The following is a 22,661-nucleotide window of genomic DNA, read 5'->3' as shown; positions in this document are numbered from 1 at the left end:
TCCAGCTCTCTAAGCATCCCTGTGGCCCTCCTGGACTCTCTCTAATACTTCCACGTCCTTGTGCTGGGGGACCCAGAGCTGAATGCAGTGCTCCAGGTGGGGTCTCACGAGAGCAGAGCAGAGGGGAACAATCGCTTCCCTCACCCTGCTGGCTATGCTGCTTTTGATGCAGCCCAGGATATGGTTGGCTTTCTGGGCTGGAAGCACACATTGCTGGCTCAGGTTGAGACTCTCATCAACCAACACCCCCAGGGCCTTCTCCTCAAGGCTGCTCTCAATCTGTTTTCTGTCCAGACTGTAGTTGTGCTTGGAACTGTTCCAGCACAAGTGCAGAACCTTGCATGTTGGCCTTGTTGAACTTTATGTTGAACTTCAAATTTTGCTTTTTTAAAGGCAGATATCTGAAACTCTACTATTCGACTTACTTGCTATTTCCAAGTCAGTATTTCTCAAACACCTGAGACTGGAAACTACTTTTTTTCTGTATTAGTTTGCAGAAGAATTCTGCAGCTTCTGCATGTATACGATTTTGCTTTCCGACTTTCTCTGGAATCCTGTATCACCAGCTCTGGTTATCTTCCCTTCCATATTGAGAAGTAACAATTTGTTTGTGTGTTGTGCTGAATAAGAGAGAAGAAGTGGAGTAGCAGGAATTAGAAGACTATCTGGATTTTTCTTGGTCCTTGATTACGTATTCATTCTTTCTGCATAAAGGATTTGAAGTTTTGTCATTAATTCATTAGCAAGTTCAAAATATATTTTTCGTCTAGCATGATTTTTTACAAATTTAATTTTCTTTTAGTCTCATACCCGCAGAAAGTAGTAAAGTTCTGTATCATTTCCATGCATTTCTGATCAACAGAAAAGCAAATATTTACATGAAAACCTGGGAAAACCGAGCTCTTCCTATTCCTTATTATATTGAGTGATAAACCTTGCAGACTTCTCTTTAGTTTCAGTCTATGTAATTTGTGTGACAGAATGACTGCAAGTGTCTGTGACGTATGTGTTTATATTTTAGCATCAGTTTCAGAGGATGAAAAAGGCATAATCCCACGGGCTATTCAGGAGTTATTTCAGCATATTTCTGAAAACCATAACATTGATTTCCGTGTGAAAGTATCTTATATAGAGGTTTACAAGGAAGAACTTCGAGATTTATTGGAGTTGGAGACCTCTGTGAAAGATTTACATATCCGAGAAGATGAAAAGGGAAATACAGGTAGGATTCCAGCTCTAGAACTTTGTGCATTTGATTTCTGTTGTGTGCACAAATTATTATTTCCATCTCTTGAAAAGAGAGCTTATCGATGACTAATACTAGAAGTCACGTTTTAAAAATGTAAATTCAGTTTAGCTGATCTGAAGCAGCCTTCATTTTACATTCCTATGAACAATATCAATGTTCCTCCAGAAGCAGCATCAGGTGGTAAGGTAGTACTTTTACTGCTTCTGCAAATTCAGCATAGAAACAATTGTGCATGACTATTCAGTTGAATGAATGCTTTAAGATTAAGCCTTTGCTTCTCACTTCAAAGTTATATTTGTTAAGCTACTTATACTGTAAATATCTGCTTCCATTCCACTAAGAACTATGTTCTTAACATAGGCTGGGAGTCACTTTTACTACAAAATTTCAAAATTTCTGTCTTTTTTTTTTTTTAACTGACAAAGTAAGCTTTGAGCTAGGTTTGCTCATACTTTTTTCTAGATAGCACTAGGTTGCAAATTGCATAAGACGATGTGTAAACACCTAAGTCTGTGTATTCTGTTTAGGATATTGTTTCAAATGCTGTGACAAAATATGCCCATATATTACATTTCTGCAGGTTTCAGATGTGCTGTACTTCATGCTTTCCACATACTGTTTTATTTTATTTAGCTATGTGCTACAACCTTATAATAATGCAGTCTTGTATGCTTCTGTGATTTGTGTTTATAGATTGACTATTCATAATTGCAGTAAACTTTTACTGAAAAGTTTAAAATTAATTTAATTATTCTGATTTTCTTTTGGTGTTTGAAGTGATTGTTGGTGCTAAGGAATTCCAAGTAGAAAGTGCAGATGAAGTGATGAGCCTGTTGGAAAGTGGCAATGCAGCTCGTCACACAGGCACAACACAAATGAATGAACACTCTAGTCGATCACATGCCATTTTTACTATCAGTATTTGTCAGAAACAATCTTCAGAGTCTCAAAAAAATAGTGATCCACAGGATTCATCTTGGAAATCAGTCCAGATGATTGCTTCAAAGTTCCATTTTGTGGATTTGGCAGGATCAGAGAGGGTGACAAAGACTGGAAATACCGGTGAACGATTCAAAGAATCAATTCAAATCAATAGTGGTTTGTTGGCCTTGGGAAATGTCATCAGTGCTCTTGGAGACCCAAAAAGGAAAAGCGTACATATTCCATACAGGGATGCTAAAATCACTCGCATTCTGAAAGACTCCCTAGGAGGAAACGCCAAGACTGTCATGATAACATGTATAAGTCCATCCTCATCAGACTTTGATGAATCTTTAAATTCGCTCAAATATGCAAACAGAGCCAAAAACATTAGAAATAAACCAGTTGTAAACTACAACCCTGATCAAGACCGGATTGATGAAATGGAACTTGAAATCAGATTGCTCCGAGAAGCTTTGCAGAACCAACAAGTCGGTAATCAGTGTTCACATGACTTAAATCAAGAAAGAACCCGAATCAGTTTGCTAGAAGAACAGCTCACCCGGCTTCAAGTTCAGTGCTTCAGCTACAGAAACTGTTTAGATGAAGCCTTCCCATTCCTGGTTGATTTGAATGATGATGTTAGCTTAAAAAGAAGTCATCGGGACAGGTTGCAGAGTTGGATCAACATGGTACAGGAAGTAATGAAGGAAGCTCTCACCATGCAGCAAATTGACACTGGAACTGGCACCATGCAAGAGCCCCATCATATCACAATTCTTCAGCTGAGGAGAGAACTAAAGAAATGCCAGGTATTTCATTATAAGTTGATTGTTTAGGTACCTATGAACAAATCAGGAAAGCTAATGTGTCTGTCTTGTAGGAGGAGGAGATATAAAATTCTAACTTGTTGGAACTCTAAAATCAACCTATGTTCAGTTTTCACACTGAATTCTGGTAAGCCTGTAGATTGTTACCTTGCAATTGCATACACAAATTCTGGCTTTTCTTGGTTCTCATCATCCTACATTACAGCTACATTATTTATTCTTCATTTTTTTTCTCTGGCTTATTGTAAAGCTCTGCTTCCCAGGTTCAAAACAGTGTAAGAGCTGGGTTTAAACTGAAAGATACCCAGGTAAGCATGCCATCCACAGCTAGGAGGAGATGGTTAGGGAGATGCTAAAATAAACAGGGCAATAAAGGCTCTTGAGCAGCTCTTAAGAGTTGTATTTACTTGAAAGATATAGGTAAGCTAGTTGTACAGAAGTATCTGTCTTTAGAATGGTAAGACAGTGTGTGTCTATACTTTGCATTTGGCTCCTAAAGGTTTTCTGGAAGGCCAACTACATTTGGAAGTAACCTTCAATCGCGATTGGATCACTTACCCAGAAAAACATCTGAAAAAAAAAAAACACATTATAATTTCTTTAATCTTTAGGCTCTTATTTGAGATGAAAAATGAGGAGGGCCATCCTTATTTTTTTGTTTGAGAAGTGTATTAATATTATGATTGATGCTGAGATTTTGCAGCCACATCTCACAGCACACTGAAGAAAGTAATTGGATTTAAATACCCACTTTGTAAGGTAGTGTTGGTTATGGGTACATTATTTCCTTTGGGAGAAAGAAACTTGTCAAAACAAAATCAATAGATGAGAAACAGAAGTAAAGAAACAACTGGTGGAAACCACACATAACCACTTCTGAAGGGAGCAGCTGATTCCCCAGAGGGCCATGCTGCCATAACCACAGGGACCTTGACAGCCTAGAAAGGTGGGCTGACAAGAACCTCATGAAGTTCAGCAAGGGAAAGTTCAGAGTCCTGCACCTGAAGAGGAACAACTCTAGGCACTAGTGCATGCCGGGGGCCACCCTGCTGGAAAGCAGCCCTGCAGAAAAGGATCTGGGAGTCCTGGTGGACACCAAGTTGAACATGAGTCAGCCATGTGCCCTTCCTACTAAGAAGGCTAGTGGTTTTGTTGGCTGCACTAGGCAAAGTATCACTAACAGGTCAACAGATGTGATCCTTCTGCTCAGTGAGGCCACACCTGGAGTAGTGTGTCCAGTTGCAGTTGCAAACTGTATTTTGTGGTGCGTTATACACAGCATAGCCAGCCAGTCAAAAGAGGTGATTCTTCCACCATATTTAGCATTGATGTGGCCTCATCTTGAGTATTGTGTGCTCAGGGGCTCCACAATGTAAGAAGGATGTTAAGATAATTGAAAGTGTGCAGAGGAAGGCAACAAAGCTGGTAGAAGGGCTGGAAGGCAGGTCCTATGAGGAGAGACTGAGAACACTTGTGTTGTCCAGTCTGAAGAATAGGAGGCCAAGAGGCGACCTCATGGCTCTCAGCAACTTCCTGAGGAGGGAAGGTGCTGGTCTCTGCTGCTGGTAACTGAGGGAAGAATGCGTGGGAATGGCACAAAGCTGTGGGGGATGTCCAGTTCATGCTGGACATCAGGGAAAATTTCTGTACCACGAGGATGGTCAGACACTGGAACCGGCTTCCTAGGGAGCTGTTCGGTGCCCCATGCCTGTCAGTATTCAGGAGGCATTTGGGCACTGCCCGCAATAACATGCTGTAACTTTAGGTTAGTCCTGAAGTGGTCAGCCAGTTGGACTTGATGATCTTTGTATGTTCTTTCCAACTTTTCTACTCCATTCTACTTTATTCTGTTCAGTTCTGGGCTCCCCCATGCAAGAGATTCAGGGACATACTGGAAAAAGTCCAGCAGAGGGCCACAAAGATGCTTAAGGGACTGGAGCACCTCTCCAATGAGGAAAGGCTGAGAGAGATGGGACTGTTCAGTTTGTAGAAGAGGAGGCTCAGTGGGGGATTTTAGCAATGTCTTACAAATACCTGAAGGGAAGGTGCAGTGAACATGCAGCCAGGAGAAAAGGCAGTGGGCATATACTGGAACACAAGAGCTTCTATCCAAACATATGGAAGCATTTCTGTACTGTGTGGTGGCTGTGGCTGTGCACTGGAACAAGTTGCCCAAAGAGGTTGTGGAGTCATCCTCTGAGACCTGCAAAAGCCACCTGGACATGGTCCTGGGCAACCTGCTCAAGGTGACCTTGCTTGAGCTGGGGGTTAAACCAGGTGACCTTCAGAGGTCCTTTCCAGCCTCAGCTGTTCTGTGATTCCATGATGGGAGAATTTGCCATATATACATCACAACTTTGCAGTTCCAATCACATCTTTTAACAACAAATAAATATGTGTATGTATTTAATTTTCCAACTTCAAGAATAACAATGCCTGCTTTTCCACTGTCTGAATTTTCCTTTTATTATCTAGCAGGCTCTAGCTATGGATGAAGAAGTATTCAGCCAGAAGGATCATGAGTTGAAGATATTGCAGAATCAGATAAAGACATTAATACAGGAAAATGAAGAGCAACTAGAATCTTTAAAGAAGGCTGAAGAAACACATAGATTACAGGTATTTTTCCTCTGGCATACATTACATATATCTATATCAAACCATCCATCCACTGTAGGAATGTACTCATTATTTCAAAACAGATCCTTCAGAATTTTTTTGGATGTAAACACCTACCAGTCTTACAAGCACCTTGTTTGAATTAGAGCTGTATTCCCTAATGAGCTGAGATCATCTAGTGGGTGAATCACAATACTGTGATTCCTGAAGTTTGTGTATCAGCATAACTGTGCCACAGCCTTCCTGTACGATATTAAGTGATTCGTTCACCCTCTCTTTGAGCTTCCTGCCTTCCTCCAGATCTGTATTGTTGCTAAGTTGTTTCAGGACGATTCATGATTTAGGACTTGAAAGGCTTTTAAAGATTGTTTAGAATCTCAAAAAGACCATAAAGTTCCTACAGAATGCTTTAATTGAAAGGCTATATAGAAACATGCGTTGTTATATCTTTATTCAGTGTGAGAGTAAAGTATTGTTGCCTTTTGGCTTTTTAAGACAGAATTTCATCCTAGTATTCTGAGAGTTTACTATTACAAGAAACTGAGTGACACAGTGGAAACACTGCTTGCCTCCTTCCCTCTCTAGATCTTGTATGTGCTAATGAAATTGTAATGGGTAGTAAGTGAATAGCATTTCAAGATCCGGGAGACCATATATAGGATAGTTGATAGATCTGACTTTATAGGATGATAGAGCTGACCTTTTTTAAAGGGAACAGCATAAACATGGCTAGTTAGTACTCTTCTCCTTATTCTCCTTTTTCTCCTTTTTCTCCTTCTTCCTCTTCTTTGCTGATGGCTTGGGGAGAGTCAATGAATGAAAGGTAAGTATACTAGTCACCATCTTTTCCTTCCCTCTGTAACTTTTTTTCTGTTCTGTCATCTCTGGATAGGCTTTTTTTGTGTGTTTTCCTTTTTTAACCCATACTGCATATTGTCAGCTTATTAGACTGAAACAATCCATGCTTAAAATATGCATAGATGCTTATATACAATTATGCTTATAATTGTATCCTATGGAGGATACGAGGCAGATGTTATGAACAGAAACAGTTGTACTGTAGGCAAAAGATCACAGCTCTCACTTTTACTTAAAAACAGAAAAATCAGTATAATAATTAAATCAAATGCTTGTGTCAAATGGTTTAAAGGTGTATGTACAGGAAAGTGTCATTTCAATGATACATGATAGAATAAGAACTGTAAAAGTAGCATGTAAGTGTTTGTACACATGTATTTTATGTAACAGGTTATGCACTATGGGGTTGTATGTACAAGGGCATAAGGGACAGAGTCTTATAGGGATTAAAAAAAAAAAAGTTGCAAGGTGGAGTTGCCCATTACTTCTTCCACAATCATAAAATGTATGGTATTCACATATATATTCTTCTTCCTGTGACACAGAAATATTATGTATTGTATTCCAACAAAATGTCAATTTGTGGGGCATTGTCTATATATGGGGAAAGGACTTGCAGTCTAAGAAGATGAGAAAAAAAAGAATAAATAAAAAATATATGATTCAAAGTAGGAGAATGCATACTTTAGTTAACTATCTCTAGCTGTTATTCAAATTTCCTGTTGGTAGGCAAGATTTTAGATGTATTCTGAAAGGAACAGAGAAGACTGAAAATCATATGGTCTTGGCCTTATGGATAAATCAGTTCAGTGAAGATATGTAATTTTGAACAGTGCACAGAGATTGCTCTAGGAAAGGCAAGTAAATTCTTCAAGCTAGCATTACCGACAAATTTGAGGCTGGGTAGAAAATAAAGTAATGGTTGATACAAGGGATCCTGGGGTCACGTAAAATTTAATTATGTTAATTAATAAAAATAATCTTTCAAGTTGGACCGCTCAAAGAGGAAGAGGAAGCCTACATGTATGTATGTTTCATTATTTAAACTCAGACCATGTGCTTCATTTGAACATTTTTCTTGAATTACCATTTTATTTATCCATGAACACACAAATAAGGCAAGCAGGGGCTGATAAATATGTTATCTACTTCTCACTAGATGTCTAAATCTAGCTGACATAATTTATATAGGACAGGTCCTTTAGACACAAAAATGTCTCAAAAAAATTATTGGAGTTTGGGGAGAGGTAAGATTCTACCTGTCATGCCAGAGAATTTTCGGTTTGTTGCAGAATTTGCCTGTGCACTGCAGAAGAATTTAGAGTTAGTGAATGATATACAAGAAGACTGACCTTTATAATGAATTTAGGAAGGTATGATGCAGACCTGATGATCAGCAACGGTTGTGGTTTTTTTTGTTTTGTTTTGTTTTTTGAATATGAGAATGAAAAAATGGTGGAACAGCAAATCCTTATTGATCAGCTAAAAGAAAAATTAGAGAAGTTTATGGTTGTGAAAACTTCGGACTTCTCAAGTGCTTGTGGAGATGGGCCTGCTGTTACGGCATCTGCAAGAAGGCCATACAGTGTCCCACTCACAAAGAGTCTGCTACACTCCCTTTACCCATCTTCAGGGACAGAGACCCGAAAGGTAAGGTCTACCTAAGCATTACATTTTTTTTAACAGTTATTGTTCAATAATTATATTTGGTGTGACAAATTATGGTGACCTATTGTCAGCTGCTGCTTAGCTTTGAAGCATTTTAGCATTGAAGACTGAAAAAGTACTTTCTAATGTCTTGCGACACATGCTATGTCACAATTGTCCAAAATCTATGGGCTTACATTTTGAATCACAGAATGGCTGGAGTTTGAAGGGACCTTTAAAAATCATCTAGTCCAACTCTGCCATGGACAGAGACACCTTTCACTAGATCAGGTTGCTCAAAGCCCCATACAAATTGACTTAAAACACAGAATTTATCACAGTCATAAAGCTGTAGTCTTTTGTGATCTTTTTGTGCAATGTTTAACAGTTCAGATAGGAAGCATTACCAAAATGAATGATTATTCTGTACTGATACACTGAACATTTTGGGTAATAAGTTGGTAACAGTACCTTCTTTTGCACTTGGGACAAGTGTTCTAAGCGGAACCTTCTCTTGCAAAACCTTCTGGTACACAGGTACTCAGAAATATTATTTAAAACACCTGCAATTTTGCATACAAGGTCAGGTAGTGAAAGACTTTTAAACTGAAATACTATTGGAATATCAATAAAGAATTACTAAACTATTACAAGTGTTTTTTTGGGTGCTTTTTGGCAGGTGTATACCAGTCCCCCTGCTTTTTCCCTGGCTCGGATGATGGCAGGATTCCGTGCTCGTAGCCAGATGATACTGAGCTACATAGAAGATCAAGATGAAGTCCTTCACTGCCACCTCTCTGATCAGAGTGATGAAGAGAAAGAAAATACGGACAGTAAAAAGTAATTTAAGTATTTTTTTTTTCTCATTTAAGTAATTTTTTTCTTTAATTTTTGTTACAGATAAATATATAGCAAATATAATATTACTGCCTAACCCTAGTGTAATGTGAGGCCATTTGTGATACTACTTAAAATAAATTTGCAGGACCAACTAGGCATATTATGAAATTAGTTTAAAAAACACATTTTTTTGATGCGATAAAGATTGCATGATCCTTGTTTTGGGGACATCATCCAACAAGATCGAGCAAGGGAAGAAGAAGGTGCAAATGCTTATGTAAGCTTTCTCAGTTTGGCACTCTTCTTTTTAATATCATGTACTTTATATAAAGTTAAAAGAAAAAAAAAATCCCTTTGTGTTTAGAATGTATCATGTTTTCCATTCTTCCTTAGGCATTCAATAAACCAAACATGGACACGAAAACAGGTTTCTCTGTGCTTTCCCTTTGAGCAAAGTGACATGAAATGTCAAGTTGACAAGTCCAGCTCATGTGACAAATCTGTGCCACAGACTGATACAGCCACAGGTAAAATGGAAGTCATGAGAGTAACTTGTGTTAGATATAATATTAGAATATGCAGTAATGTCTTTATCACATGTAATTATTTTTTTCATCAAAATGTCTTTATTTGCTACAAATACTTTTTTCATTATAGCTCAACATAAATTTATTTTTAAATTATTTTTCTTTTCCCGTTTCTGAAATTGACATCAGTGACCTTAATGTTTAAGTACTACTTATTAGCGAGAAAGCACTTGACATACAAATCTAGTACTAGTTCAAGAAAAGGAAACATGCTATTATTTCATCAGAGATGCACTGAAAATGCTTAAATAATATTTTTTTTCTCTCTCAGGTTAGCATTCATTAGCATTCTTGAAATGCTAATGCATGCTATCATTTCCGTATTTAGAGGGCAGGGAAAAGACTCTTTGCAATACTCTCTCCTTTTGGCTCTTTCACTTCATTTGTAAGAATTCTATACATACTATATTTCAGATCACTGTCTTTTGGATAAAGAGTGTATTCCTTTTATTCCTTTTTTATTCCTTTTTTTTTTTTTTTTTTTGTCTCCACATTGCTTTGTTTTCTTTCAAGGTGAAGAAATTGACTGCCTCCAGAAAAGTCATGTTTTTAACATGCAGAAGTTAAAGAATTCAGAGTTGAGACTCACTGAGGCCAAGCAAAAAATGAGAGAACTTGCACTTAACATCAAAATGAAAGAAGAACTTATTAAGGAATTAGTAAGAACAGGTAAGTGACGGAAAAATTGAAATGAAGACATTCAGAAATAAGCAAGAAAAAAGACACAAAACTTCTGAAGTCCTGCATGTCTTAGTTTTTGGGTAATTTTCTTATGCGGGAATACTTCTGGTAACTTACAGTTTCATAACTTCTATGAATTACTTGCTATGACTGCATTGAAGGCTGCAAATTTTTATTGTGTCCTACTCAGCTGTGATCTACAGATTTGTTTGTTAAATATTTTTTTGTGTTTTGTAGCTTATTGTGTTTATCCACCTATAGTGTAATTTTTCATGTATGCTTAGTGCAACTGATCTCTTCATGGACATGTGTTTGTCACCCAGTGTCTGGGATAGGAGAGAAGATACAACACTGTGCTGGGAATGCTTGCATTCCCATCATAGCAGTAGAGAAGCAGGAGTCAGAAGTGGATGAGGGAAAAGGTCAGTGTCCCTGTTAGCCTATATAATTACACATCTGTCCTCATATATATATATGCTTGCCAGAAACTTATCATTATGATGACCCTAAAGATCTGTCCTTACCTGTTTCAATCACACTCTTCTACTATGTACATATTCTCCTGAGGCAGTCTTTTGGCATTGAGAAACATTGTGCACCCCCAGTAACAGTACTTACGGAATTCCAAACAGAGCAAATCAGATTGCCCGAACAGGGCAAATCAGTAGAAACACAATTGAGAGGTTTTTTTGCTGATTACCAAGTTCAAAGCTGAGAAATATGTACCATATTCTTCTGGGGAAAAAAAAAAAAAAAAAAAAAAAAAACACATAATAATACAGGCAAGCTATTTTGCCAAGGGCTGCAGTAAGCAGAAAATTTTCACTTGATGTGGCACTCAAGTGTTACTTTCTTTGGTGACATCAGATGATTTATGAAGAGTTCAGATTTAAGATTCCTTCGTTTATCTATATTTGAGTGTTATAAGGGAGCTGTTTGTTTAGGTTTGGAAAATGTCTCAGAAGTTTTTGGTTTAATCAGGATGAAGTAAGTAACGATTCAATTACAGGTTTAAGTAATACATTGCAAATTATTATCTTGCTGTTTTAAAACTATTTGGATATGATGTCTTTAAGGTAAGGATGCAGAGTCTGTAAGCAGGCAATATTCCTTGAAGATAACTAAACTGGAGCAAGAATCTGAGCAGGCCAAAATGGAACTGGCCGAAACACAAAAACAGCTTCAGGAGCTGGAGAATAAGGAGCTGAGAGACGTTCCCGAGAAAGCCAAGTTACAAAAAGAGTTCCGGAAGAAGATGGATGCAGCTAAGCTGAAAGTGCAGGTATTTCCAATATGACCATTAGGATTTGCAAATTCCTGTCTCAGCATCACCTTTGAAATCTGTACACTCTGCTTGTGAAACTCTCACCAGCTTCACACAATTGAAGCTAGTTGGATTGAAGTAGCCAATGAGAACCTTCACACAGTTATACCCACTACTATTTAACAAATAAGTAGTTAGATAGTTCTGTCTTTGATGATTTTACGAAGGCTCAGAGACCTTAGAAATAATGTGTGATTGTTGTGGTAAAATTTAGTAAGTCTTGCTCACTGTCATAACTCACTGAAATAGAGAATTAACCTGTAACCTGAGTCATGTTTTAGTTTTAAGTTTTCCTGTTGTTAAGCTGAAATTTTCCATGAACATTCAGGCCTTACAGAAGAAGAAGCAAGACACTAAGAATCTGGCTTCTCTATCTAACCAAAGTGAAAAACGAGCAATAGAACTTGAGCAGAATGTGGCTCAGATGAAGCATCAGCAGACCCAGCTAGAGAAAAGACTGCGTGAGGAGAGTGAAAAAAAGAAGCAACTAGAAGCAGAGATTCAGCGGGACCAGCTACAAATTAAAGTAGGATTCTTCCTGTTTCCTTATGACAAAGAATAAGATCAACCAGTTTTACCTTTGTTTTCCCAAAGACAATGTACTATACTACCAGATTTTGTCATTTTAAGTAATGCTTACTTGACACTGAAGAAATTGTGTATAAGTATTTTCACAGAAATCTTCATTCTTCCTTTCTCTTCAGCTATTTTTTTAAATGTTATTATGTGATGTCTAGCCCTTAGTTGCAATTTTGCATGGAAATTAGTTCAATATGTCTGATTTTATGATTGTGTAGATTCTGTCATTAAATGTGTTTGAAAAACACACTGATTGAGGCAGAAGGAAAGTTTTGTTTGTTTGTTTTTGTTTATAGGAACTTCAGCTTAAGATGGAACAGCAACAGAAGATTCTTAAACTTAAAGACAGAGAGATTGCTGCATTTAAAAAGAAGAAAAATAACTCGGTGGGAACTTTACAGAAATCAGAGGTAGCTAATCTATTCCAAATCTGTGTGGACACTGAAAAAAAAGGTGTCTTTATTCACCCCTTGTCATCTTTGTAAAGCGTTTGGAAGAAGAGTATTCCATCCTCCCCTGTTTTTATTTTTAATTATTATTTTTTTGCTGTAGCAAAAACTGAGACAAGTCAAGAAGCTCTTTTACTGTTTTTGAATGAACGAAAGGAGAGGGCTGTAATGTCTTTGTTTTTTCTACGACTTGTCAAAGGTAGTAATTCAGATAGCTGGAAATTCAACAAGTTTGGTTGTCTGGTAGGTTTGAAGGTGATTCTGATGAGCTCTGTTATAAATGTTGCATGGTTTGTTTGTTTGTTTATTTTCTCATCTGACAAATATGACAGAGGGCTATGGTGTTGGTTGTTCATAACAGTGTTAGAATAGTAGGTTTCCTGTGCAGCAGTGCTACCTGCATGATTTCAGAACTGGACATTGGAACATGAGAGTTTCATGAGTTAGCCAAAGTCTTTAGAGGTGAAAATAAATTTAAAAAATGAAATAAAAGCAACTTTTTAGCAATACCAGCAAAATGCCCACTGATAAACCATTGCTTCAGAAGAGACTTATAATAGACTCTGCTAGCAGGATCAGAACTCCCATTTTTTCTTTCTTTCAGCATCACAGTTTCTCATCATTGTGTTTTTCCACAAATCTTGGTCTTGGGCAAGAATAATGCAATGAGGATGGGCTAGCTGATTTCTTGTGGTACCTTTCAAACTTAGTTGTTGTCATTCTATATCTGACATCTATTTATATAACTGTTTTTAGGAAAATAATACATTTCCTTAAAAGCATCTGATAAAATTGTTTGCATAAGATGTAGTAATATAACATTGCTGAGCCTCTCCTTAAGTCAGTCCTATTTCTGTATTATCCTGAATCAGGATTCTGTTGAAGAATTAATGTTAAGAATAGAAATGTTGATTTCTCACGTTTTATCAGTTACTCTAAAAGAGGAAAAACATAGTCATAAAATTCTGACCCTAATAGTCCTTGTTAATGCTCTCTGGATCTCTGTTTAAATTGTAGAAATTAGAAGAGCAAAAGAAATGGCTGGATGAAGAAATGGAAAGAATTCTTCAACAGCACCAACAGTTAGCAGAACTAGAAGAAGATTTAAAGAAAAGAGAAGCCATTGTAGCTAAAAAAGAAGCACTACTGCAAGAGAAAAGCCACCTAGAAATCAAGAAACTGAGATCTAGCCAGGTGATTTAAGAAAGAAAGAAAGAAAGAAAGAAAGAAAGAAAGAAAGAAAGAAAGAAACTCAACACAATTGTAGAGCTGACTGAAAAGACTATGGGAGGAGGGCAGCCAGATAACAGAAGAGGTTTAAGCCATGCAACTTGTATCTCTAGCGCTGCCATTACATTATTGTGTGGCTTGATCAAATCAACATTTTAAACATGAATAATACAATGTAATAACCTTTATTTACATGACACCTCGAAATTCTAACAACAAAACAAAATCTGACTTCCAAAGTTCTGTTATTGCAGCACATTAAATAACGATATCTAAAAAATTGCTCAATGCTTGCAAACTAGAGAACATGGCAGAGAAACATTCTGTATTATTTACTTTGGCTACTGAGAAACAGAAATTGAAATGTCATTGTCACCGTAATGACTAACTCATGTAACATATGTAGAAAACTGCACATTGCTTTTCTTTGTTTTCTTTCATCTTTTGATTAAATAGTAAATTTTATGGTAGCTGTCTGCTTAGCCTAAATGACGTCCCTTTACAAAAAGTAGACAGGTCTTCCACTTTAGGATGCGACAGTCTCATGTACATGTTTATGGGGAAGGAGTTTTATACTTACAGTTTCTTTCTTTCTCTCATTCTTCCTCTTATTTCTTTCTTTTTTTTTTTTTTTTTAAAGGCTTTAAACAAAGATAGTATGAAATTGTCTACTCGCTTAAGTATGCTGGACCAGGAATTGTGTGATAAAGGTATGCAGCTTCAGGACAGCACTACTGAAGATAAGACAGACATTCTGGACAAAATTCAGGTTCTTCAGAAGGAAAGGGATCAGCTACTCAGAAGAAGAAATAGTGTGGATGAGAAACTGAAAGAGGGTAAAGTGTTGTCAGCTGAAGTAAGTAACTATCTCTGAGATACATAAAAGTTTTAGGCAATGTTGTATAATAAAGTATTCCAATCATGACGTAAAATGTCTCCCAGTATTAGATAGTCTAGAATCAAGGAACTGAGGTTGGGTGTTTTTGTTAACAGCCGACAGTAAAATACTGCTATAATAGCACTACTTACATAACAGTGAGCAACATTTACTTTCAGAGGGACTTACTTTAGCTAGAGTCTGGACAAATGTCGCTGGCCTAACAATTATATTATTAGAAATAATGAAACAGGATGTACATCAATTTATCTTAGGCAGCTATTTTCATATCAGGACATAGAACAAGGTAAAGTACTCTAATAGTGATATCCCTTGATTTTTTTTCACAGGCTTTTGTGAAAGACCAAATAGCCTCCATATAGTTACAATGAAAATAAGCCATATTGTGAATGTTACACACTTGAATTGATCAGTATAATTAAGTTGAAGATTGAATAGATTGATATAAAATACACAGATTTGTTTTAGGTCTTGAGAAGCAGCAGTTTGGGCCTATTACTGAGCTGATAGCATGCCGGAAAGAATCCTATTTGCTTCACTCCACAGAATCTTCTGCAATACTTCAGGGCATTAATTTCTGCCACCTTCCTGCACAGATAATGGTCACCAAACTGCTCACAGATCTGATCGATTCATTAATCGCTAATTAGAAAAATAGTTCAACTGAAAAAGTAATAGAAGTCGTCAAATTGTGGGGAGGGGAAAATGAAGGAAGAATAGAACTTAGGCTTTTGTGGTGATGAACCATTTGTTTGAACTCTGATCTGTGGAAGGGATATCAGGACATTTCCTGCTTGCTCCAAACAGGTTCTAGATTTGTACTCTTCCTCTTATTTTTCCCATTCCATTCTCTGTACTACTACTAGTTAGTCTTGCTCTTAAATTTAGATTCACCTTTGAGAATGAAGTTAATGTCTTACGCACACAAAGATTTGTTTTGTACTTTTTTTACAATCTCACTCCTGTGTTTCTGTGTAGGAAGAACATGTCCTTTTCCAGCTGGAAGAAGGAATTGAAGCCCTGGAGGCTGCTATTGATTACAAGAATGAAAGTATTCAGAGTCGCCAGTACTTGCTTAGATCCTCTTCACAGATCCTTTCACAGAGTGAGGATAATGTAATAGGAAAACTAGTTTCCTTGTCTGCTGATGAGCTCAGAGCTATCCTCTTCAAATACTTTAACAAGGTTTGCTTTGGCTAATGATCAATATTTTATCCTATTACCTGTTATTGTGCTAAATAATTAAATGAAATAGTGTCAAGAAGTAAAGTCAATTTAATCCACTTTCATTGAAAGCCTGCTTAGGTTACTCACATCTGTTGTTAATTTGGATATTTTCCATCTTGACATCAACATAAAAAAGGATGCTTTTATATTACTTGTTTGTATCTTGTTTTGGTGTCATTAGCTTAAAAGGTGTTGCAAATCTGGAAATTTCCTTGCTCCTTTTCACTGCTTTATGCTGCTAACTTCTCAAGTAGCAACATATTTAAACAGTGGTGTCATATTGAAATTCTTCCCACCTGCAGTCTTTATTAACCTCAGGATAGTATTTCTTTTTTCCAAATCCATTATAAAATCTTTCTGCAAATAAGCGCTTACCACCATATACTGAAGAATCATAATGACACCTGGAAACATAAAAAAGAAATGCATTAGGACTTGGTGTCTCTCTTTGCCCATGGGTGAACCTTGGGTGATTTTGTGTACAAGTTGTCTGTGGTACACAAATTGGAAGTTTTCCAGAAACAGGAAAAAAACTCTTGTATCAGTTTAAGTTCTGCACAGGGCATTAAAAAATCCACTAGTCCATGTGATCAAAATATACAGAGCTCAATTCTGAAGTGTGAACTCATGTCAGCAGGCAAATCTGTTTCCAGTATAAGCTTATAGAGACAATTGCTTTTGTATCCATTCATCTATTAAGCAGAACTGTAAAAGTATTTGTTGAAATGGTTTGATAGAAGTGTATTTCTTTCTTAGATTGTTGGCCTGCGAGAGTCTGAACGTAAATTACAACTGCAGACTGAAGAACAGGAAATGAAGGTCATAGACCAGGAAAATATAATACGTGAATTGGAATCTGCACTTGAGCACATCAAGTTGCAGTGTGACAGGCAGCTGACGCTACAACACAGAGAACATGAGAAAAAACTACAGTTGATACTGCATCATTTCAAGGGTGCTTGTTTGTTTTCAAAGGGGAATTGTGCAGCAGATATTATCTTTAGTCACTGTTGAGAAATACTGTGTTTCATATGAAAGAAAAAAGAATATATGAGGTACAAAGATAACATTTTGGCTGTTACTAATTCTGATGTCGTGTAGGATGCTGATGAACAGACACAAGGTGCTTGTATAAAAGAAAAAAGCTGACCATTTTTAAAAAACTGTCAGAATTGTCATATTTTTATATTCAATTTGTTGACATTGGAAAGGTGAAAGATACCAATCACATTGACCTTTATCCTCTAAATGCTCCTATTAAAATGGAGAATTGTGGTTGGCATGGGCTTTTTGATCCTCTGTCATACTAGTTTAAATGTACACACTGAAAGCAGAGTGTCAGCAAAATACAGGACATTCTCTAGCTGGGCATCTTGACTTTGGCACAGAGAAGTGAAGTGAAGATTTGGTTCTCATACTAGTTTTACTTGCCCTAGAACAAGATGGTGAAGGTATTGCAGAAACCTTGAAAGAGTATGAAGTAAAAGTCCAGCAACTGGAAAAAGACTTATTTTTTTATAAGAAAACCAGCAGAGAGCTGAAGAAGAAATTGAAGGGCTTTTTTGGAGAGTCACCCCATCAACTAATGGCACCTACTAAATGTAAGTACATTATCTTAAAATGCTTTTGTGTTTGTCAGTAGATCATTTAAGGGGTAGCAAACAGACAAAAGTATATCAGATAGACATAAAAATCATATTTTTACTGAACTAACTCATATCCAGGAAGGTACTACATCTCCCCACACTTGCAAAGGAGAGACAACATCAGTTTGTAATTGAGGCAGTGGTATAACACTGTTCTAAATTCATGTTTGGTTTTCTGTGGATTCGAGCATAATTTGAGAAGCTACACTCTCACACTGTTGTGGTTGAGAAAACGGTATTTTATTATCTGAAAGACTCTGAATGGCATTATAATTAACAAATGTGTAATATGCTATGCTTTTAGATGCCAGTATTTTAAACAATTAACTTGATTTTGCTGCCAGCACTTGATTTCATAGAAGTTATTTATTGGAAGATTGTCAATGAGGAGGTCCATACTTCCAGTTAACTAAAATCATTCTTTATTAAGGTTAAAAGACCTAGATATTTGTAGTAAGAAGATAAGCTTCCTAATGTGATCTATGCTTTGACCAAAAAAAAAAAAAAAAAAAGGACCAACAAACAACTATTAAAAGTTTTTGATTGTTCCATGTCCTACTAACCTAGTAACCACAACTCAAACTTAAAATGAAGTAGTTCTAGTGTAGGATCAAAAATGGTTTAATCATTGTCATTATCTTGGTTGTCTTACACCTCACACTGCCACCACCAACACTTCACATGCACAGTGCAGCCTTCTTGGCCCCGTGTTTTGTCTTAAGGCTCAGCGTGACTCATTCTTCCTCTTAACTGATGGTTCAATTTTGTCACACTTGAGGTAGTGCCATGTCTTTGTAACACGTACATGCTGGTCACATATGCATCTGTTACTACCAGAGTGAATTGAGGTTTAGCTCTCCAGGCAGGATAATAAGCCTAGAGGTTCATTACTCGAAAGTATGCTGTGAAGGTGTGAACACAAATATTCCACAGGTTGGACTGTAAATGAGCATGGGGAAGATTATTCTGTGTCTAATACACAAAGAAGAAGCATGTAGTCCAGGACATGTTTTGCTGTGAGGAAACAGCCAAACTGTAGCGAAGTGTAGAAAGGTGAATGTCCCTGTGAATTTCTAACTTTTTCAAATACATATGTTTGTAATGTTTGTAAGAAGTGCTCTGTATTTTTGTACAATTACCTTTAGTTATCTTTCCTCTGAATATATTTTTGGGCGTAATACAATGTAATAAAAAAGTGATGAGCTTTAAAAATAACAAAAATCCCTGTGTACATTAAAGTCACATTCAAAGAATATGTTTTGTGTGTTCTGCTAATGAAATTGCAGACTACTTTTGAAAATATGAATAATTTCATATTTTACTGTCATGGTTCAGTTGTTTTAAGATTGCCTAAACTGCAAGTTAGAATGGTGAAGCTTGTATTACAAGCACAGAGCCAGCGGAAACTAAATCCCTCTGATGTTTTTGTAGATGATAAACTTTTTAACAGAAAAAAGTGAGATTACTGTAAATTTTTACCACTTTCATACTACAAGTTACTCATGCTGTAAAACCATACCAACTTACTAATGTTTCTTGATATAACTTTTAGCTGTGTATTTCCTGATAAAAAAATCATTTTAGGTAACAGTGCTGGTGACAGGGCATCCAGTCAAGATGAATCACAAGCTGCTTCTGAGGAATTCAAGCTAACACATAACCTGGAAACCAACTGTCAAGCAGGAAAAATAAAGGAAGCAGACAGAACAAATATTCTAAGGTCACGGCAGAATTCATACAAGCTTGGAGAAGATATATCAGAATTTGGATGCAACAAAGAGTGTTTGTCAAGCACCAGTGATGACAAAATAGGAAGAGATGAAGCTCAGCCTTCAAAATCTCATCCTCAGCTACCTTCTGTCACCCACAGAAGAGAGACCATAACACAATTTCAAGGAGTAACCTCTGTAAAATTATCTCGCAGAGAGCTACGTCATATCCCTCCCTCAGAATTATCTTTGAGACGCTCAAGCCTTGGTGCAGGTGTCAGTTTTATTGCTCCAGACTCCATTGAAATGGACAAAAGGTCTAGCATCACTAAGACATAGTTACTCTTCATTGAATTTTAATAGCTGTTGGTACTGAAGGTACTGTGTTAGATTTCTTTGTTGATGGTCTTGTTAAGTAGCAGCCATGGATGAACGACTTAATCCCCTTTAGTTCTTCTGGTCACGATCAAATCATTAGGTGCTTGTGATGTTCACACAGTTTGAGTGAATCTGAGATGGATTGTAATTAATTCAGTATCTATGGACATATCATTCAGAGACCTTTTAACATTGAAGAAGTAATTTATATCGTTCACTTGTTTTTATTTCACTAACTTAAAATATTTTTCAAAAATTGCACTGTGAAGTGCACTGTACCTGTGTAATTTAGGTTTCCTGAAAGAACATTTCGCTTCATTTCATTGGGTTAGAAACAATAACAAACTACATAATTTATTTCACTATATAGCTAGAAAATACAGTTTCCAGAATCTTACCTGGTATTGATAATGACTGACCTCTGACTTCTTTTTTCTAAATACTTCATACATTTTATACTAGCCTTGCTTGAGATTAAAATAGCCTAAAAATCAATTTGTTATTGAAAAGGAACATGAAAGTACTTTAAAAAATATCACATCTAATTACTTTGTGTCCTATTGCATGACCTAGGAGTATTTTGTTTCTCCACCAAAAAAAAAAAAAATCAAAATAATTGTTATGGTCTGGTTGTGAAATTAAGGGAAGTGCTTATTTCACTTGAAGGTTTTGTTTGTTGGGGCTTTAAAAAAATTGCACTTTGGGAATATCAAAGCGTGTTGTTTGTTTCTGTACCATTACTGTAGAAACAAACAAACAAAACAAACAAAACAGAGGATCAAATTCAGCATTTTCTAGGTAAGCTAGATGGGCAAATACAGTATTTTCTTTGTACTAATTACTCATGTCTTTTTTTAGAAGATAGATAATTCTTTTGAATTCCCGATCTGCAAGGGCTACATGTATCCTTTGATTTACTTTTGTTGGTAATCAGTTCAGGATGAAAAGCAAACCTTTTTTGTAAGAGTACAGTACTCACTGAGAAGCATACACTTAATAGCTGCACAAACTTGAATGCAGAGAACAGAATGTCCGCACTTAAATGGATTTAACTTTTATCCATAACTCTCTCCAATATATAAAAAAAGGCACTTTTGAAAGTAAGGTTAGTTTTATGTTAGCGGTGGACTACAAGTGGGCATATTTGAAAGTGTTGTTGTGGATTATTAGATGTACTTAGCAAAGGGATTTTTACTCTGCTGTCATCTGGGCAAGTAGTGTATAACATGTGTGGCTGTAGATATGAAAGGACTGCATTTTTCCTTGCTGCAAGCACAGAATAAATTTGTCCACATCATGAAGCGGCTGTTACAACATGATAAAATGGGCCTATTGTCTTGTGGCACATTTACAATTTTTCTGAGTAGATTGCAAAATACTATATTCTAAACGGTTAGGTAAACCATACTTAATTATTCTATGTTGTTCATCTCAATTGTGAGATAAGAATCGTCATCTTTTTGTTGGATTATTTCTACATTCATGGAAGTAACAAGTCTTGCTAATGTTAAGTTTAATATTAGTGTCCATATTATTCACTCCATGTTTGTTGTCAAAGAGCAATAAACAAACAAGTAAATACAGTTTAAAATGTGCACTTATTTACTATTCTTTATGAGGTGAAAGAATTGCCGAAGGAATTTCTTCTTCGGATGATACTGTGTATTATCAAATACCTGACACTACTCTACAACTAAGTATGAATTCCTCTTGAGGTCTGCATAAATGAAAATTCTGTTCTTTATGGATGAAAAATAAGCAAGAGGTAATGTAGGAAACATACAACTCAATTGGTAGTAGATGTCTGCTGATGCTCTGCAGGTTTCTGCAGCTGTGACACTACAGATTAAGTAGTCATTCAAACATGCCATATGTATCCATTTCCAGACATAAGTACAATGTCCTGTAGCACTACAGGAGGTAAATACATTGGATACATTTGTCATCTTTGAGAACTGGATGAATTGTTGACCGTGAATAGGAGCTAGCAATTTCAATACACAAACAGAACAATGTGACAGAGAGGACAGCAAGGCAATCATACGGGGAAGAGGGAAGAAGAAAAAAGAAAAAGAAAGAAAGAAAAACGGGGAAGAAAAAAAAGAACATCCCTCTCCCCCTCCCCCCCCCAACAAACAAACAAACAAAAAACACAGATAAAATACTGCATACGCAGCAAGGGAAGTCTCATGTGTACTACCCTTCTTCTCATGGGGGACTTCAGCTTCCCAGGTGTCTGCTTGAGATACAGTCCAGTAAGGAGGAAATGGTCTGAGAGGCTCCTGGGGTGTGTGGACACAGGTGGTGAGGGAAGCAGCAAGGGAAGGTGCCCCACTTGACCTGTTGTTTGCAAACAGGGAAGGACCTGTGGGTGACATGATGGTTGGAGGACGAACTGGGCACAGCCATCACGGAGCGATAGGGTTTTTTGATCTTTGGCGAAGTGAGGAAGGCAGCTTGCAGAACCGCTGCCGTGGATTTCCAGAGGGCAGACACCGGCCTGTTTAGAGACCCGGCTGACAGAGTCCTTGGGGAGGCAGTTCTAAAGGCAGGGCACTCCAGGAAGGCTGAACTTTCTTCAAACATGAGATCCTAGTTTTAATCATAGAGTGCGAGTTCTGTCCTGCTCGGTGTTATTAGCAGCCAGCAGCAGCAGCAGGGTAACTCTGCCGCTCGGGACCGCTGTGCTGACTGCGCGGGTTACTCTCCGCTGGGCTTCCAGCGAATCGCAAAGCACAAGGGCAATGAGCGCTGCGCCACTTCAGCGAGCACACACTGCGTGCGCTTCCAAAACTAATTTTCACCAAGGATAGCCCAGCAGGCATTTACGTTTGTTCACCGCCACAACCGCCCCCGCCGGCCGCCTCGCCCCGCGACATGGCGGCGCTCCCGCGCTGCACGGAGGGCGGCCGGGCCGGGCCGGGCCGGGCCGGGCCGGCGGGCGGGCGGCGGCCCGCGGTGATTTTTGATCCCGGCCGGACCCCGTACC

At 37.4% G+C, this 22,661-nt stretch overlaps 1 protein-coding gene across 7 annotated transcripts in view; it reads left to right on the top strand.

The window, feature by feature from the left end:
- Positions 1 to 22,604, top strand: part of KIF27 (kinesin family member 27) — a 25,744-nt gene extending 3,140 nt beyond the window's left edge. For 5 of the 7 annotated variants that reach the window (XM_082782532.1, XM_082782531.1, XM_082782530.1 and 2 more), the window contains 16 exons: positions 1,022 to 1,222; positions 2,027 to 2,982; positions 5,476 to 5,619; positions 7,921 to 8,127; positions 8,804 to 8,964; positions 9,358 to 9,491; positions 10,065 to 10,220; positions 11,309 to 11,514; positions 11,885 to 12,082; positions 12,432 to 12,545; positions 13,602 to 13,778; positions 14,455 to 14,670; positions 15,691 to 15,897; positions 16,696 to 16,894; positions 17,376 to 17,540; positions 19,170 to 22,604. In XM_082782532.1, coding sequence (XP_082638658.1) covers positions 1,022 to 1,222; positions 2,027 to 2,982; positions 5,476 to 5,619; positions 7,921 to 8,127; positions 8,804 to 8,964; positions 9,358 to 9,491; positions 10,065 to 10,220; positions 11,309 to 11,514; positions 11,885 to 12,082; positions 12,432 to 12,545; positions 13,602 to 13,778; positions 14,455 to 14,670; positions 15,691 to 15,897; positions 16,696 to 16,894; positions 17,376 to 17,540; positions 19,170 to 19,633 — 3,905 coding nt within the window. In that variant the 3' untranslated portion in view covers positions 19,634 to 22,604. Of the gene's footprint in view, positions 1 to 1,021; positions 1,223 to 2,026; positions 2,983 to 5,475; positions 5,620 to 7,920; positions 8,128 to 8,803; positions 8,965 to 9,357; positions 9,492 to 10,064; positions 10,221 to 11,308; positions 11,515 to 11,884; positions 12,083 to 12,431; positions 12,546 to 13,601; positions 13,779 to 14,454; positions 14,671 to 15,690; positions 15,898 to 16,695; positions 16,895 to 17,375; positions 17,541 to 19,137 lie in introns of all 7 variants that reach the window. The other 2 variants (XM_082782533.1, XM_082782534.1) reach the window with 2 other exon arrangements.
- The last annotated feature ends 57 nt before the right edge of the window (positions 22,605 to 22,661 follow it).

This window comes from Aythya marila (assembly GCF_965140915.1).
Source record: "Aythya marila genome assembly, chromosome: Z".
NCBI lineage: Eukaryota > Metazoa > Chordata > Aves > Anseriformes > Anatidae > Aythya > Aythya marila.
Note: the sequence above shows the minus strand (reverse complement) of the source record. Positions and strands in the feature narration are given on the sequence as shown.